Source organism: Acomys russatus, chromosome 19 (assembly GCF_903995435.1).
Source record: "Acomys russatus chromosome 19, mAcoRus1.1, whole genome shotgun sequence".
NCBI classification, from domain to species: domain Eukaryota; kingdom Metazoa; phylum Chordata; class Mammalia; order Rodentia; family Muridae; genus Acomys; species Acomys russatus.
The window spans coordinates 46961249-46975576 of NC_067155.1; the positions used below are offsets into that span (position 1 = coordinate 46961249).

Genomic DNA, 14328 nt, shown 5'->3' on the forward strand with positions numbered 1-14328 from the left:
GATGAGTGATAGAGCTGGAGAGATGGCTCGGTGGTCAAGAGGACTCGCTCTGCAATCCTGAGGCCTGGAGTTTGCATCCCAGAATCCAAATGAGGTGGGCACTCCCTACATATACCTGTGACCACCGCTCCCGGAGAAGTGGGGGACAGGCCTGGCCTGTTAGGGCTTTCTAGAGAGGACACTGGGCACCCTATTCTGGGTTTCTGGAGACAGGGTTTCTACGTGTAGTCCTGGCTGGCCTCGAACTCAGAGACCCACCTGTCTTTGCCTTCCAAGGTCTGGGATTAAAGGTGTGCGACACTACACCCGGCTGAGTTTTTTATTTTTATTTATCTATTTACTGATTTAATGCTTTTAAGATTAAAATTTGTTTCATGGGTATAAGTGTTTTGCCCATATGTGTGTATGTGTCCCATATATGTGGCTGGTGCCTGAAAGGGCTCGAAAGGGTTCAGGTGCCAGGAAGTAGAGTTATGGATGGCTGTGAGCACCATGTGGGTGCCGGGAAGCAGTCCCGGGTCCTCTGCAAGAGCCACAAATGGTTCTCACTGCTGAGCCATCCCTCCGGTCCGTTTTCTCCATCAGTGTGACTCCTGGCAGAAGTCGCTCATGCTCTGGGGGTGATCCACAGCCATGTGCACACAGGCAGCGTTAACTGGACACATGGACTGGTGAAATGAGAGAAGACGTGCTGGTGGGAGGAGGATGTGACCACAGGGCCTCGGACCAGTGGGAAGGGTGGATACATAATCAAAGTACACTGTATCCAAGTACCAAATTCTCAGCATCCACATGGCAGTTCACAACTGTCTGTAACTCTAGTCTCTGGGAGCACTGTCTCCCTGGCCTCCCTGGGCAGCAGGCACAGACACACATGCATACAAAATCCACCCATAATTTAAGAATACTTTAGGAATTGTGTTAATTTTGTTTGTTTAAATAAGTTGTAAGAGTTGTAGTAAGAATTATGGGCTGGGCCATGGTGGCGCACGCCTTTAATCCCAGCACTTGGGAGGCAGAGGCAGGCAGATCTCTGAGTTTGAGGTCAGCCTGGACTATAGAGTGAGTTCCAGGACAGCCAGGGCTACACAGAGAAACCCTGTCTCAAAACAAACAAAGAAAGCAACAACAACAAAAAGCTCAAAAAGACCAACCAACCAACCAACAACAACAATAAAAATCATGACCACTTAAGAACACAGTGCCTAGAGCTTAGTTGAGGCTGAGCCAGGAAAACTGCCTTACATTTGAGACCAGCCTGGTCTATATGATGAGTTCTACACCAGGCTTGCCTACAGTGTGAGTCTTCCACCCCTTCCTCCTCCTCCTCCTCACCACCACCATCAGCACCATAACTAACCAAAGTACAAAGAATGTTTAAAAAAAACCCCAAAACCCCAAAACTACTCTCCTAGAAATTTCACTTAAAACCAAAGCAATTACTATGCATTTGTTTTCTCTCCCATAATCCATGTTTATTGAGCACTTTATAGTGTATGTGGTTTTCTATTTTTAGCTCTAGTCTCATAGAGCCAAAAATGACCTGAAATTCACTCTGTAGCTGAGACTAGATTTGAACTCTTGATCTTTTGGTCTCTGCCTCCTCGGTTCTCAGAATCCAGGCGCATGCCGCCATGTGCTACTCTAATTGTTTTTAATGTGTCCTTCAGAAATGCAGACAAGCATGCATGTTACATGAACAGATATGACTATTTACTTTTTATTGCATTTAATACTTTATATATGTGAATCTAATAAAGGATTGTTTGCAGGCTAAATATAGAGTGGAAAAACCCAGTGATGCCTCTCTCCTTTTCCTTAGTGCTTAAGGGTATTAAAAGTTCATAAACACACAGTACTTTCCATGAGCTAATTGATGTCATTTCCTACATCACCTCATTAGGGCCTTGAAACGGCAGTGAGGTAGGTCTTGCGAAAGACTGGCCCAGAGAGACTAAATGCTGAGCTCAGAAGTGACAAAAACCAAACAACCTTCATCCCCATGGATGGGGATGGCTTCCAAACTTATATCTCTGGCTAAACGTGTGAGCCTGGCTTTGCATGTCAAACACTGAAATCCTGCTTGAGTGTCAGGTATCCGCTGACCAAAGCTGATATGATGTGCCTAGCCCTGGGCACAGGATGCGTGATCTAGCTCACTGTCTAAGCCAAATATGGAGAGAGCTGTGCTAACGGCTGCCAGACGGATAGGATCCAGGCAAGGCCTGGGCTCTTACTGACAACCACAGACACATAGACACTCACATTCGCTCACACACACACACACACACACACACACACACACGCACAGGCACAGGCACAGACATGCACACACACGCACACAGAGGTTGGAGGGCTCCCACTTCCTATCAAACACTGCACATGAGAATAAGTATTGTGTGCTATGCTCTGTTGATATCAAGTTCACCCAGCTGCTAAGTCAGTCCAATCTCCTGTGGAAAAACAGCCAGAATGGCCGCAGATACCAAAGCGGACACACACTGCCAGCGCTCAGGGGAATGAATCATCGGCTTGGACTCAAGAAGAGCAAGAGATTCCAGGGGCGATACTGCAGCTTTGCCCTGGAGGCCAAGCAGGACAGATGGACAAGGCAGGTGGTAAATCTAGCTGGAGAGAACAAGGTGTCCAAGGACACAGGGTCATGGAAGTGGACGGCACGGCACACTTCTGCAAGGTGGACACCTCAGTAAGGGAGGAGACCGGAGCGAGAAGACAGGGGCAGGGAACTGTAACAGAGATCAATGTGGGCAGGTGGCCACACCCTTCCCAGACAAGGATGAACAACAGCACTGAGGGCAGAGAGCGCAGTTCTGGATTCCCTATTGCTGTGCCCAGCAGAACCTTTTTTGAAGGAAGCATAAAAAAAAAAAAAAAAAAAAAAAAAAAAAAACTGGGCGTGGTGGCACACACCTTTAATCCCAGCACCCAGAGGCAGAGGCAGGCAGATCTCTGTGAGTTTGAGGCCAGCCTGGTCTACAAAGCCAGTCCGGGACAGCCAAGGCTACAGAGAAACCCTGTCTCAAAAAACCAAAAACAAACCAAACAAACAAAACCCGCTCAGTATATGGGCCAAAGACGGCCTACAGTTCAGTTGCTGCATGTAGAGATGAAAAGAAAGAATACTTTCAAGGGCTCAGGAGGTGGCTCAGTGGTTAAGAGCACTGGCTGCTCCTCCAGAGGTCCTGAGTTCAATTCCCAGTACCTACATGGTAGCTCACAACCATCTCTAAGGGGATCTGATGCCCTCTTCTGTCACATAGGCATGCATGCAAATAGAACACTCATATGTATAAATCTTAAAAAAAATAAAAAATAAAAGGCGGGGCATGGTAGTGCACGCCTTTAATCCCAGTACTCTGAAGGCAGAGGCAGGTGGATCACTGTGAGCTCGAGGCCAGCCTGGTCTACAAAGCGAGTCCAGGACAGCCAAGGCTACACAGAGAAACCTTGTCTTGAAAAAAAAAGAAAGAAAGAAAGAAAAGAAAAAAAATATACCTCTGGGGCTGGTGGGTATAGCTTAACGGTTAGTATGAGTGAGGCCCTGGGTTCTAGAGAAGAAGTCTGGCAGATCTCTGAGTTTGAGGCTACATTATCAAGTTCCTGGCCAGCCAGGGCTATACTGGGAAACCCTGCCTCAAAACAAAACAAAACACAACCCCCCCCAAAATCCTCAAAACCCCCCAAACTGGAGGTGGAAACAGTCCTGACCAAGAGAGAGGCAGCACTAAGGTTTAGTTGGTGCGAAATGAGGAAGGAAAGTGTATTTACCATTCAGACCATGGCAGCAGAAGCACAGGGGGCCTCACCCACTTGACCCTTAAATATTTGCTAAGGGCATGGCATGTGTTAGAGGTTGGGACAGCGTGGAAGGACAGACGTAGGGAACAGGCGGGAGCAGGGAAACGAGATCACAGACAATGGTGAGATAAGCGCTCTGGGGCAGAGGCCTGGGTCTCTGTTGCCCTGGAGACAAGGCACCCGAGGCTGAACAGTGCCTGTTGAGCTAAGGGTCTAGACCAGGGGTCCTCAACTTCCCTAATGCTTACAACCCTGTCATACAGGTCCTCATTCGTGTTGCTACTTTCATAACGGTAATTTTGCTGCTTTTATGAACGGTAATGTAAAATATCTGAAATGTGACAAAGGTGTGAGGGGGTCGAGACCCACAGGTTGAGAACCACTTGTACTAGGGCGTCCCGCATGTCCCCAAAAGACCTCCTCCTGATTTGTTTCTGAAACTCATGTTGCAAGGTCATCCCAACACCCTTGTAGGCAAATCTTGTTTTTCTTTTTTCTTTTTCTTCTTTCTGTCATCTTTCTTAACCTTTTAGCCAGTACCAGGCCAGCTGACCAGTCTGATAAATATCCCCTCTGAGATAAGGATGGTGTTGGCTTCTCTAGACTTCCGTGCTGGTCCAGCCTTCTCTCCTAGACATCGGCCTGTCCCTGCCGGCACATACTAGGGCTTGCTTCTCAGCTTCTGCGCTAGCTACATTCTCACCTCAAAAAACGATTTCATCCATCACTGTGCCTTTAAAGCAAAACAAACAAAACAGCAAGCCAGGCGGTGGTGGCGTACACCTTTAATGCCAGTACTCAGGAGTTTGAGGCCAGCCTGATCTACAGAGCAAGCTCCAGCAGAGCCTGGGCTACACAGAGACATCCTGTCTCAAAAAACAAAAACAAAAAAAACAAAAACACCACATCCCCAAAACAAACAAACAAAACCCCAACAACAACAAAGAAAACTCAGTAAAACCACAAACAGTAAAATGAAATCCAGGTGTCTATCGACAGTCCTACTGGTTGACAATCCCCACCTGCTGCCTGTAGCCCAGATATTTGGTTTTTCCATTTGAACAGCCCTTACCTCACCAGTTTCAAGGTTCTAACCGGCTCTGGAGCCCCTCCTCCTCTCTGAATTGCTCTCAGAGAGGATTGGCAGCAAGGGAGAGAGGAGGGTGAGAGTGTCTTCAAGGAATCACAGGGTAGGGGGGCTGTTGCCTCCAGCAGGAAATAAGGGTACCTGACAGGTCCAAATCTCCAATTTACCAGCTTTGCAACTTTGAGCATTAGGTCTTGAGTGAGCACCTTGGGCTTTGGCTGCCCGTTTCTCAAGGAACAAAATACAAAGTTTAGGGGCTCCGGAATGCTTGCTCAGTAACAGCAGGCGTGAAAGTAAGCTATTTCTTCATTCAACTTGGAAACATATTGCAGGCGATTTAAATAATTTCTACCTACAAGTTGCATCTGTCCTAGAAAAGGCGCTAATTAGGCTTGACATACAAGGGTTCACACTTTCCCTAGAGATACGTCTCTTGCCCATTCCATCTTCTGAAATACACACCCCACGACTTAAGATTGCTACTAAAATAAACAAGCCATATTACACAACATTTCCACAGGACTGGAGAGATGGCTCAGTGGTTAAGACCACTTGCTTCCCTCTTAGAGGACCGGAGTTCCATTCCCAACATCCATGGTAGCTCACAACCATTTCTGTAACTACAGTTCCAGAGGATTGGATGCCTTCTTCTGACACCTGTAGGCACCAGGCATGTAAAGTGGTGCACATACATATATGCAGGTTAAAAACACTGATATCCATACATAGCCCCCCACACCCCCTGAAATCTTTTTGTTTGTTTGTTTGTTTTTGTTTTTCCAGACAGGGTCTCTCTGTGTTAGCCTTGGCTGTCCTGGAGTCGCTTTGTAGACCAGGCTGGTCTCAGACTCACAAAGATCCGCCTGCCTCTACCTCTCCCGTGCTGGGATTAAAGGTGTGCGCCACCACGCCCGGCCTGTACCCCGAAATCTTTAAAAAAAATTGGTGAGATGGCCTAAAGGGTTAAAGAGTAAAGGAACTAGCTACTAAGTCTGATGAACTACATTCAAGTTCCCAGACCCATATGGTGGACGAAAACCAATTACACGCATGTGTGCACAGGTGCGAGAGAATTTAAAAAAAAAAAACCAAAAACTAAGTTTTTAAAAAGGCAACATTTCAATTAGCCAAGGATGGGCTTGGTAGTGCACATCTGCCATGGAATACTCAGGAGACTGAGGTAGGAGGTTTGCAGAAAGTTCAAGGCCAGCCTGGGATACATGTAGCGATACTTTGTCTCAAAAAATAAATAGGGGTTGGAGAGACGGCTCAAGGGTGAAGAGCACTTGCTGCTCTTGTAGAGGACTCAGGTTCAATTTCCAGGCCCCACACGGCGGCTCACAACCTTCTGTTAACTCCAGTTCCGGAGAATCCAAAACCTTCAAGGCGCCACAGGCACCAGCCACTTATGTGGCACGCATGCATGCATGCAGGCAAACACTTAAGACACATAAACTAAACCCTAAAAGCTGTTCAAAAGCAACACATCATACAAAGGAAGGGGAAAAACCAACCTGTGGGTAAATTAGGAATGGCCTTTGGTTACTTAAATATGGAAATGTCAAGGTGACAGATTCACACAGCTGGACACAGAATCCACGGCGGTTTAGGAAAAGAAAAAAGTTTGGGCAGCGAACTCCTGCATCTACTCCAGCTGGCCACCGTCGATGACTGTTTATTATTTTTTATTTTTTTCGATCCACTCCGCTTTCAAATGTTATAAGTCAAGGACCTCGGGGTGCAGCTTCACGGGGGGAAGGGAGGGAGGAGTGGGGGTTATGTGTGTTGGGGGGGGGAAACCTGCCATCATGTCACTTCTTCACAACCCGGGACGAGGCAATCGCTACTGCGGAGGGCGCAGTGCGCGGAGGCTGCGGGCCGGGCCCCGGGCGTCCCTGGCAAGGGCGGCGGGCAGGACCGTGACCTTGAGCCCCACGAGTCCCCGGAAGGCGCTCCAGCCATGCCAAGCCCTCGCTCGCAGGGACTCCGAGGCCGGCCTCCCCCGACGTCCCACAGCCCGCCCCGGGGACCCTGCGCCCTTCGCCCCACGACGGCCCCTCCCCGGCCGGCCGGGCCCCGGAAAGGGCGGCGCTGCTCACCGGAGCCCGGGCAGGAAGCTGCCGGGGGCGGCTGGCCGCAGCAGGCCTCCTCGGGCGAGCAGCACTCGCGCCGCCATCTTGCTCCGGAGCCTGAAGCTCCGACCGCCTGGGTGTTGCTGACGCCGCCGCCGCCGCCGCCGCCGCCGCCGCCGCGACCCCTCCCCCGGCCCGGCCGACCAGGCTGGGGCGGGGCAGGGCGCTAGGCCGCTGTAGTGCGGGGGCGCGGCCGCTAGGGGGAGGCAGCGTGCTACCGCGGCAGCGCGCGGTGCTGCCGCCAGGGGGCGCGCCGACCTGCTGCTTGAAGACAAACTGTTAAAATGAGCGACGGGGGAGCTCCGTGCCCAGAAATGGATGTGTGGAAGGAACCTGGCCAGCGTCTGAATGTACACGGGGAGATCCACGAGAAAAGAGTAGATTTGTGGGTGGGAGAATCCAGAGACTAATTTTATGATTGAGGGTCACCACAACACGAGGGACGGTATTAAGGGGGTAGCAGCATTAGGAAGGTTGAGAACCACTGGCATTGGGGAAAATATACTCTGTAAGGATTATAAAAGAGTTTACAGAGCCGGGTGTGATGGTGCACACCTTTAATCCCAGCGCTCGAGAGGCAGAGGCAGGTAGATCTCTGAGTTCGAGGCCAGCCTGGTCTACAAAGCGAGTCCAGGACAGCCAAGGCTACACAGAGAAACTCTGTCTCGAAAAAACAAAACAAACAAACAAACAAAAATGGGTGTGGTGGCACACGCTTTTAATCCCAGCACTTGGGAGGCAGCGGCAGGGGGATCCCTGTGAGTTCGAGGCCAATCTGGTCTACAAAGCGAGTCCAGGACTGCCAAAATAACATAGAGAAACCCTATCTCGAAAAAAACAAAAACAAAAACAAAAACAAAAACAAAAAAAAAAGGGGGGGGGCGCTGGAGAGATAGCTCGGTGGTTAAGAGCACTGTCTGTTCCTCCAGAGGCCCTGAGTTCAATTCCGAGCAACCACATGGTGGCTCACAACCATCTATAATGTCATCTGATGTATACTGTATACATAATAAATAAAATCTTTAAAAACAAAACCAAAAACAGACAAACAAAAAAGAGTTACAAATAGAACCACGAACACTTCAGCGAGACAATAGAGGCCAGGGCAGGCAGTGGAGGCCAAGAGGAAAGCACTCTCCAGCTTCTGTTGCTGCCTGCGTGGTTCCGGTAAGGGGTGGGGTGGAAATTGATTCTCTTCCACCTGTAATCTTAAAGATCAAAAGGTACGGCCCTCTTTTCTTCTTCTTCTTCTTCTTCTTCTTCTTCTTCTTCTTCTTCTTCTTCTTCTTCTTCTTCTTCTTCTTCTTCTTCTTCTTCTTCGGTTTTTCTGAGACAGGATTTCTCCATGTAACAGCCTTGGCTGCCCTAGACTCATTTTTTTGTAGACCAGGATAGCCTCAAACACACAGAGATCCGCCTGTCTCTGCCTCCTGAGTGCTGGAGTTAAAGATGTGTGCCACCACGCACGCCCAGCTTGCGGCTTTCTTAATTTTCCCTTTTTCTTTTATGTGATTTGGTGTTTTGCCTGCAGGGACGTCTGTGTGAGGATGTGGGACCCCTGGAAGTAGAGTTATTGACAGTTGTGAGCTGCCGCGTAAAGTGCTGAGAATTGAGCCAGTGCTCTTAACCGCTGAGCCATCTCTCTAGCCTCGTGGGTGCAGGTTTCTAACAAGCCGAGTTTGAACAAGACCGGGGGCTGGTCTTAAGGAGGAGAGGTGGTTCAGATAGGGAGAGGCTCTTGCTCCTTTGACTGTGGAGGAGGCTAAGGGAGTTTGATACAGCTGAAACCCCAACTGTGGAGGGCAGATGTGAGGCTCACTGCGGCAGGGCCTCTTCAAGTGCGGGCGGGCGAGCCCCGGCTTTCTTACACAAATCCTCCGTTTTCTCAACTTACTTGAGACGTGGTCTTTCTGTGAGTCCCGGTTTGGGATCAAACTTGTGGTGATCTCTTTATCGCTCTTGATGGGGCGTTGAGCCTGGGAGGATGAAGCCTAAAAAATGAAGCGGACCAAAGTCTCACGCCCTAGTTAGTCTTTTATTCAGAGCGTCAGACAATTTATCCTCCAAGGGTTGAGAATCACACGAGAAAGGTGTTCTACGGGAAGGACAAGCCGCACGCGGCAAAGAGAGGTTTCCCCACAGAGGCATATGATAACAACAGCAAGCAATAACGAGTACTCTCAAGTATACCCGTAGCCATCCACTCCAGCTGGGAGGAGAAAGTGCGTTCCAGTGTGTTTTGAAGAAACTGAGATCACGTGACTTGTTTTCTTGGAGTTTTCTAACATTCAGAATTCCTCTGGCGCCACTCCATTCTTGGACTGTGTTCAATAGTAACTCTCTTGCCTTACGCTTCTGGGTGCTGAGATGACATACAGGAGCCATCAGACCCAGTTTATTTATTTGTATTTACTTAAACATGGCTATGCAGACCAGGATGGCCTCAAACTCTCAATTCTCCTGCCTCCAGCGCCAGAGTGCTGGGATCACAGGTATGCCTTGGCCCGTGACTCAATTTTACGTTAAGAGTTTCAAATATTGCCAGGTGTGGAGACATTATGCCTATAATCGCAGCACTCGGGGAGGCAGAGGCAGGTGGTTCGCTGTGAGTTCGAGGCTTGCCTTGTCTATAAAGCAAGCCAGGACAGCCAAGGCTATCATAGAGAAACCCTGTCTTGAAAAACAAAAACAAAAACCAACCAAACAAAAAAAAGAGTTTCAAATCTGTTTTTTGGAATGCAAGCTTGGTATTTATGCGTTTCATTGCCTTGTCTGTTTTTTGTGTTACTTAGCATTAGGCCCCGTGTGCTGTATTTTTGCTCTCTTCATCACCATTTTGTCTTGGAGTTTCATTAGTTTATTAGTCCGGTGTTCACCTCCCCACTCCCCCACTCCCCAATTATTGGTGACTGTATTTAGGACCTTGTATATGCTAGGCAAGTGCTCTACCAATGAGCTGTGTATCTTCAATCTGTTTTTGAAACAGGTCCTACCAAGTTGCCTAGGCTTGTCTTGACCTTGTAATTCTCTACCTCAGTCAGCTGAATGCTGGATTACAAGTGTATATAACACCACCCAAGGGGTGGGGGTGGGGGTGGGGGTAGGGTGCTGAGCCCTGGTGGTTCTCAACCTGTGGGTCACGGCCCCTCTGCACTCCAAGGACTCTTTCTCAGAATTCCCTAAAGACCATTGAAAACCACCTATGTCTGGTGTGTTCTGGCTTTAGGAACTGAGGCACCAGTGCCCTAGCCTTCCCAAGCAGGTCTGTCCACATGCAGACATGCCCACATGTGAGTATCTGGAACTGTATTAAAGGGTCACAGCATGAGGAGGGTTGAGAACCACTGGTAGGGGTTCCGTTCTGTTCCTTTTTCTTTTCTTTTTTCTTCCCTTCCTTTTTTCTTTTTCTTTTATTTTTTTAAAAAATATTTTATTTAAGTATTTATCATGTATGAGTGCTTTGCTTGCAGGTACACCTGTATGCCAGAAAAGGGGATTAGATCACATTATAGATGGTTGTGAATCACCATGTGGTTGCTGGGAATTGAACTCAGGACCTCTGGAAGAGCAGACAGTGCTTTTAACTGCTGAGCCATCTCTCCAGCCCCCTTTTTTCTTTTGAGACAGTGTTCCTCCTCCGTGTACTCTTGGCTGTCCTGGACTCCTTTTGTTGACCAGGTGACCTCAAACTCACAGAGATCTGCCTGCATTTGCCACTGCACCCAGTGTTTTTTTTTTTTTTTTTTTTTTTTTAGACAAGGTCTCCCTATGTAGCCTTGATTGGCCTGGAACTCAACTATGTAGACCAGGCTAGCCTCTGTCTCTGCCTGAGTGCTGAGATTAAAGGTGTGCACGACCAGGTACCCATATTCCTCATTACAAGAGTCTTTCAGAGCCAGGCATGGTGGCACATGCCTGCAATCCCAGCACTCGGGAGGCAGAGAACTCTGTGAGTTCAAGGCCAGCTTGTCTACAAAGCGAGTCCAGGATAGCTAAGGCTCCACAGAGAAACTCTGTCTCAAAAAACAAATTGAATCAAGACAAAGAGTCTTCCAGAAGCCTAATTTAAAAAATTTAAATTACATTTATTTTATTTTTAAAAAATATTTACTTATTATTATGTATGCACTGCTCTGCCTGCATGTACTCTTGCAAGCCAGAAGAGGGCGCCATAATCACATTACAGATGGTTGTGAGCCACCATGTGGTTGCTGGGAATTGAACTCTGGACCTTTAGGAAGAGCAGGCGGCGTTCTTAACCACTGAGCCATCTCCCCATCCCTAAATTACGTTTAATTTACTTGTGCATGTAGGTGGGCACTAGGACTGTGTGAAGGCTGAAAAACAAAAACAAAACAAAAAAACTTCCAAGAGTGAATTCTTTCCTTTTATCATGTGGGGCCCAGGACTCAAACTCAGGTTGTCAGGCTTGGTGACAAGGGTGCTAGATTACCAGGCCATTCTTCTTTGTAGTCTTGTGCTTGCCAGGCAAGTGCTCTACCACTGAGCTACATCAATGCTCAAAAACTTTAATGCAAACGATACATCCGAGTACAGATCAATCTCAAAAGTCTCTCCCAGATGGTCGGAGTTGGAGACCTGAGTGGTCCAACAGGTGTCAGTCACATGTTGAAAGGACCACACAACTTCACTTACCAGAGAGGCTGACACTAGAACAGTGGTTCTCAACCTGGGGGGGGGGTCACGACCCCCAGGGGGTTTGCCTGAAACCATTGGAAAGCACCCCTTTGCGACTGTCTTAAGAACCGAGACACCCTTTTCTATCAGGCTCCAGGCCGGTCTGCCCACACGCAGATATACTCAAATATAAGTGCTCGGAAATGTATTCGAAGCATTGAGAACCGCTACTCCAAAAGGCCTCGTCTTCCATGCCCTATCCTGGCACCAAGCCAAGAGTTTTCCCTAGGCGCACACGCTATCCCACATCTTTGTACGAGGTTTAGTTTTTAGGCTCACTTTTTCTTCCTCTCAAGACAAGGCTTCTCTTTGGCTGTTCTGAAACTTGTTCTGTTGACCAGGGCGGCCTGGGCTACAAGACACAGAGCAAGTTCCAGGACAGCCAGAGCTGTTACCCAGAGAAACCCTGTCTCAAAAAACCAAAAACCAAACCAAAACACAACTGTTATTTTGACAACCTTAAGTAATCCGTTACTCTAGTTCCCTGATGTCTACCTATATTCAAAATGTCTCAGCAATTCTCTCCTGCTTTGAATACTCCTGGCTATGCTTTGTTAAAAAAGAAAACAAAAGACTAAATTTTTATTTTATGCATGAGAGCTTTGCCTGCATGTATGTCTGTGCACATACATGCAGTGCTCCTGGAGGCCAGAAGAGGGCGCCAAATCCTCTGGGATTGGGAGTTAACAGGTTTGAGCAGCCACGTGATGTGGGTGTTGGGAATTGAACCGTGGATCCTTTATAAACAGCCAGCGTTCCTAACCACTGGGCCATCTTTCTAGCCTCACTGGCCATGTTTATACTTCAGTCTTTACACTTCTTCCTCAGCATGAAATGCCCTTCCCATACCCTTTATTTACTAGTCTGTAGACTTTAAAAGTTCTAGCACTCTCTTTTGGGAAGTTATCTGGTCTCTGGCCACTTGTCCTCCGTGGGTCCTATTTGTCATAAGAGCACCCATATATTCCCTACCACCTTGTAAGCCCAGTGACCAGGGGCCTGTGCAGGCCAATTGAACTAGGCGGCTGCATACACCTATTAACCGGAGGGCTTGAGGTAGGACTGCAAGTTCAAGGCCCAGCGGGGCTGTGTGCTGAGACGCTATCTCAAAACAAACCAAAATCCAACACACACAACACACGTAACATACATATTAGCTGAAGCTGAAATATACCCCAAGTCTCTTTCTAGGTGTTAGAAAACACACACACAGCCGGGCGGTGGGGGCGCACGCCTTTAATCCCAGCACTCGGGAGGCAGAGGCAGGCGGATCGCTGTGAGTTTGAGGCCAGCCTGGTCTACAAAGCGAGTCCAGGACAGCCAAGGCTACACAGAAAGACCCTGTCTTGAAAAACAAAAAAAAAAAAAAAAAAACCCAACCAAACAAAAAACCAACAACACATACACAGGCCAAAGTTTCTGCAGTTTTAGCACTTTGTGTGCATATGTATGTGTGGTTGTCGGTTATCACACAATAAAAAGCAACTCGAAAACCTCCACCTCAAATGCATGTAGTCTTACAACTTCCTGGGCTCACGTCTGTAATTCCGGCACTCCGAAGTGATGGAGATTGTTGTGAGTTCAAGGCCAACCTGGGTTAAATGTGAGAACCAGTCTCAAAACAAATCACCACCCCAAACTAATTCAAAGTGCTTCAACTAGTTGTCAGCTCTGAAGAGCTCATAAAAGCTGGGCATGGTGGCACACACCTTTAATCCCAGCACTCAGGGAGGCAGAGGCAGGCAGATCGCTGTGAGTTCGAGGCCAGCCTGGTCTACAAAGGGAATCCAGGACAGCCAAGGCTACACAGAGAAACCCTGTTTTGAAAAACAAAAAACAAAAACAAACCTCATAAAACATAGGGTGTAATCGGCATAAATCTTTAAAAAAAAATTTAAATATTTTTTTGGTATTTTCGAGACAGGGCTTCTCTGTGTTACAGCCCTGGCTGTCCTGGACTCACTTTGTAGACCAGGCTGGCCTTGAACTCAGAGATCCGCCTGCCTCTGCCTCCCGAGTGCTGGGATTAAAGGCATGCGCCACCACTGCCCGGCTCGTAAAGTCTTAAAATTTTATTCCCACCTCACACTATTATAAATACTGCTAAATGTGACAAAGTTTCTTCTTGGGGGTTGGTGAAACCAGAGGAAAAAAATTTACTTTGAATATAAACCATCAGAACTTGGTGCAGCAAGGTGGGTCAGTGGTTAGGGTGCTAGCCCTGCAAACCTGGCAATTTGAGCGTGACACCTGGAAGCCATGCAAAAGTGGAAAGCGAGCACCGACTCCACAAAGCTGTCCTGTGACTGACACAAGTGTGCTGTGGCACATGTGTACTCACACACATCATGGACACACACACACACACACCACATTAAAAACACTATCAACACCTTAAATGTTATTATCAAAATGTTTTCTTTCAAAATAAAGGTACACAGCTAAGTCCGAGATTTCTTTGAAGAAAGCCAAAGCAGAACAAAAGAACGCACGTGATCTGGGGTAGTGAGCCTATGAAATGATGCTGTGGCGCACTTAGGTGTGCAGTGATCTGAAACTATGTTCTGTGCAGGGAATCTGAGGCGTGACGTA

The 14328-nt window shown here is 48.0% G+C and overlaps 1 protein-coding gene across 2 annotated transcripts in view; it reads right to left on the bottom strand.

The window, feature by feature from the left end:
- Nipsnap2 (nipsnap homolog 2) overlaps positions 1–7146 on the bottom strand; it is a 30176-nt gene extending 23030 nt beyond the window's left edge. For both annotated transcript variants that reach the window (XM_051161395.1, XM_051161394.1), the window contains exon 1: positions 7006–7146. In XM_051161395.1, coding sequence (XP_051017352.1) covers positions 7006–7082 — 77 coding nt within the window. In that variant the 5' untranslated portion in view covers positions 7083–7146. The remainder of the gene's footprint in view (positions 1–7005) is intronic.
- Positions 7147–14328: the final 7182 nt, after the last annotated feature.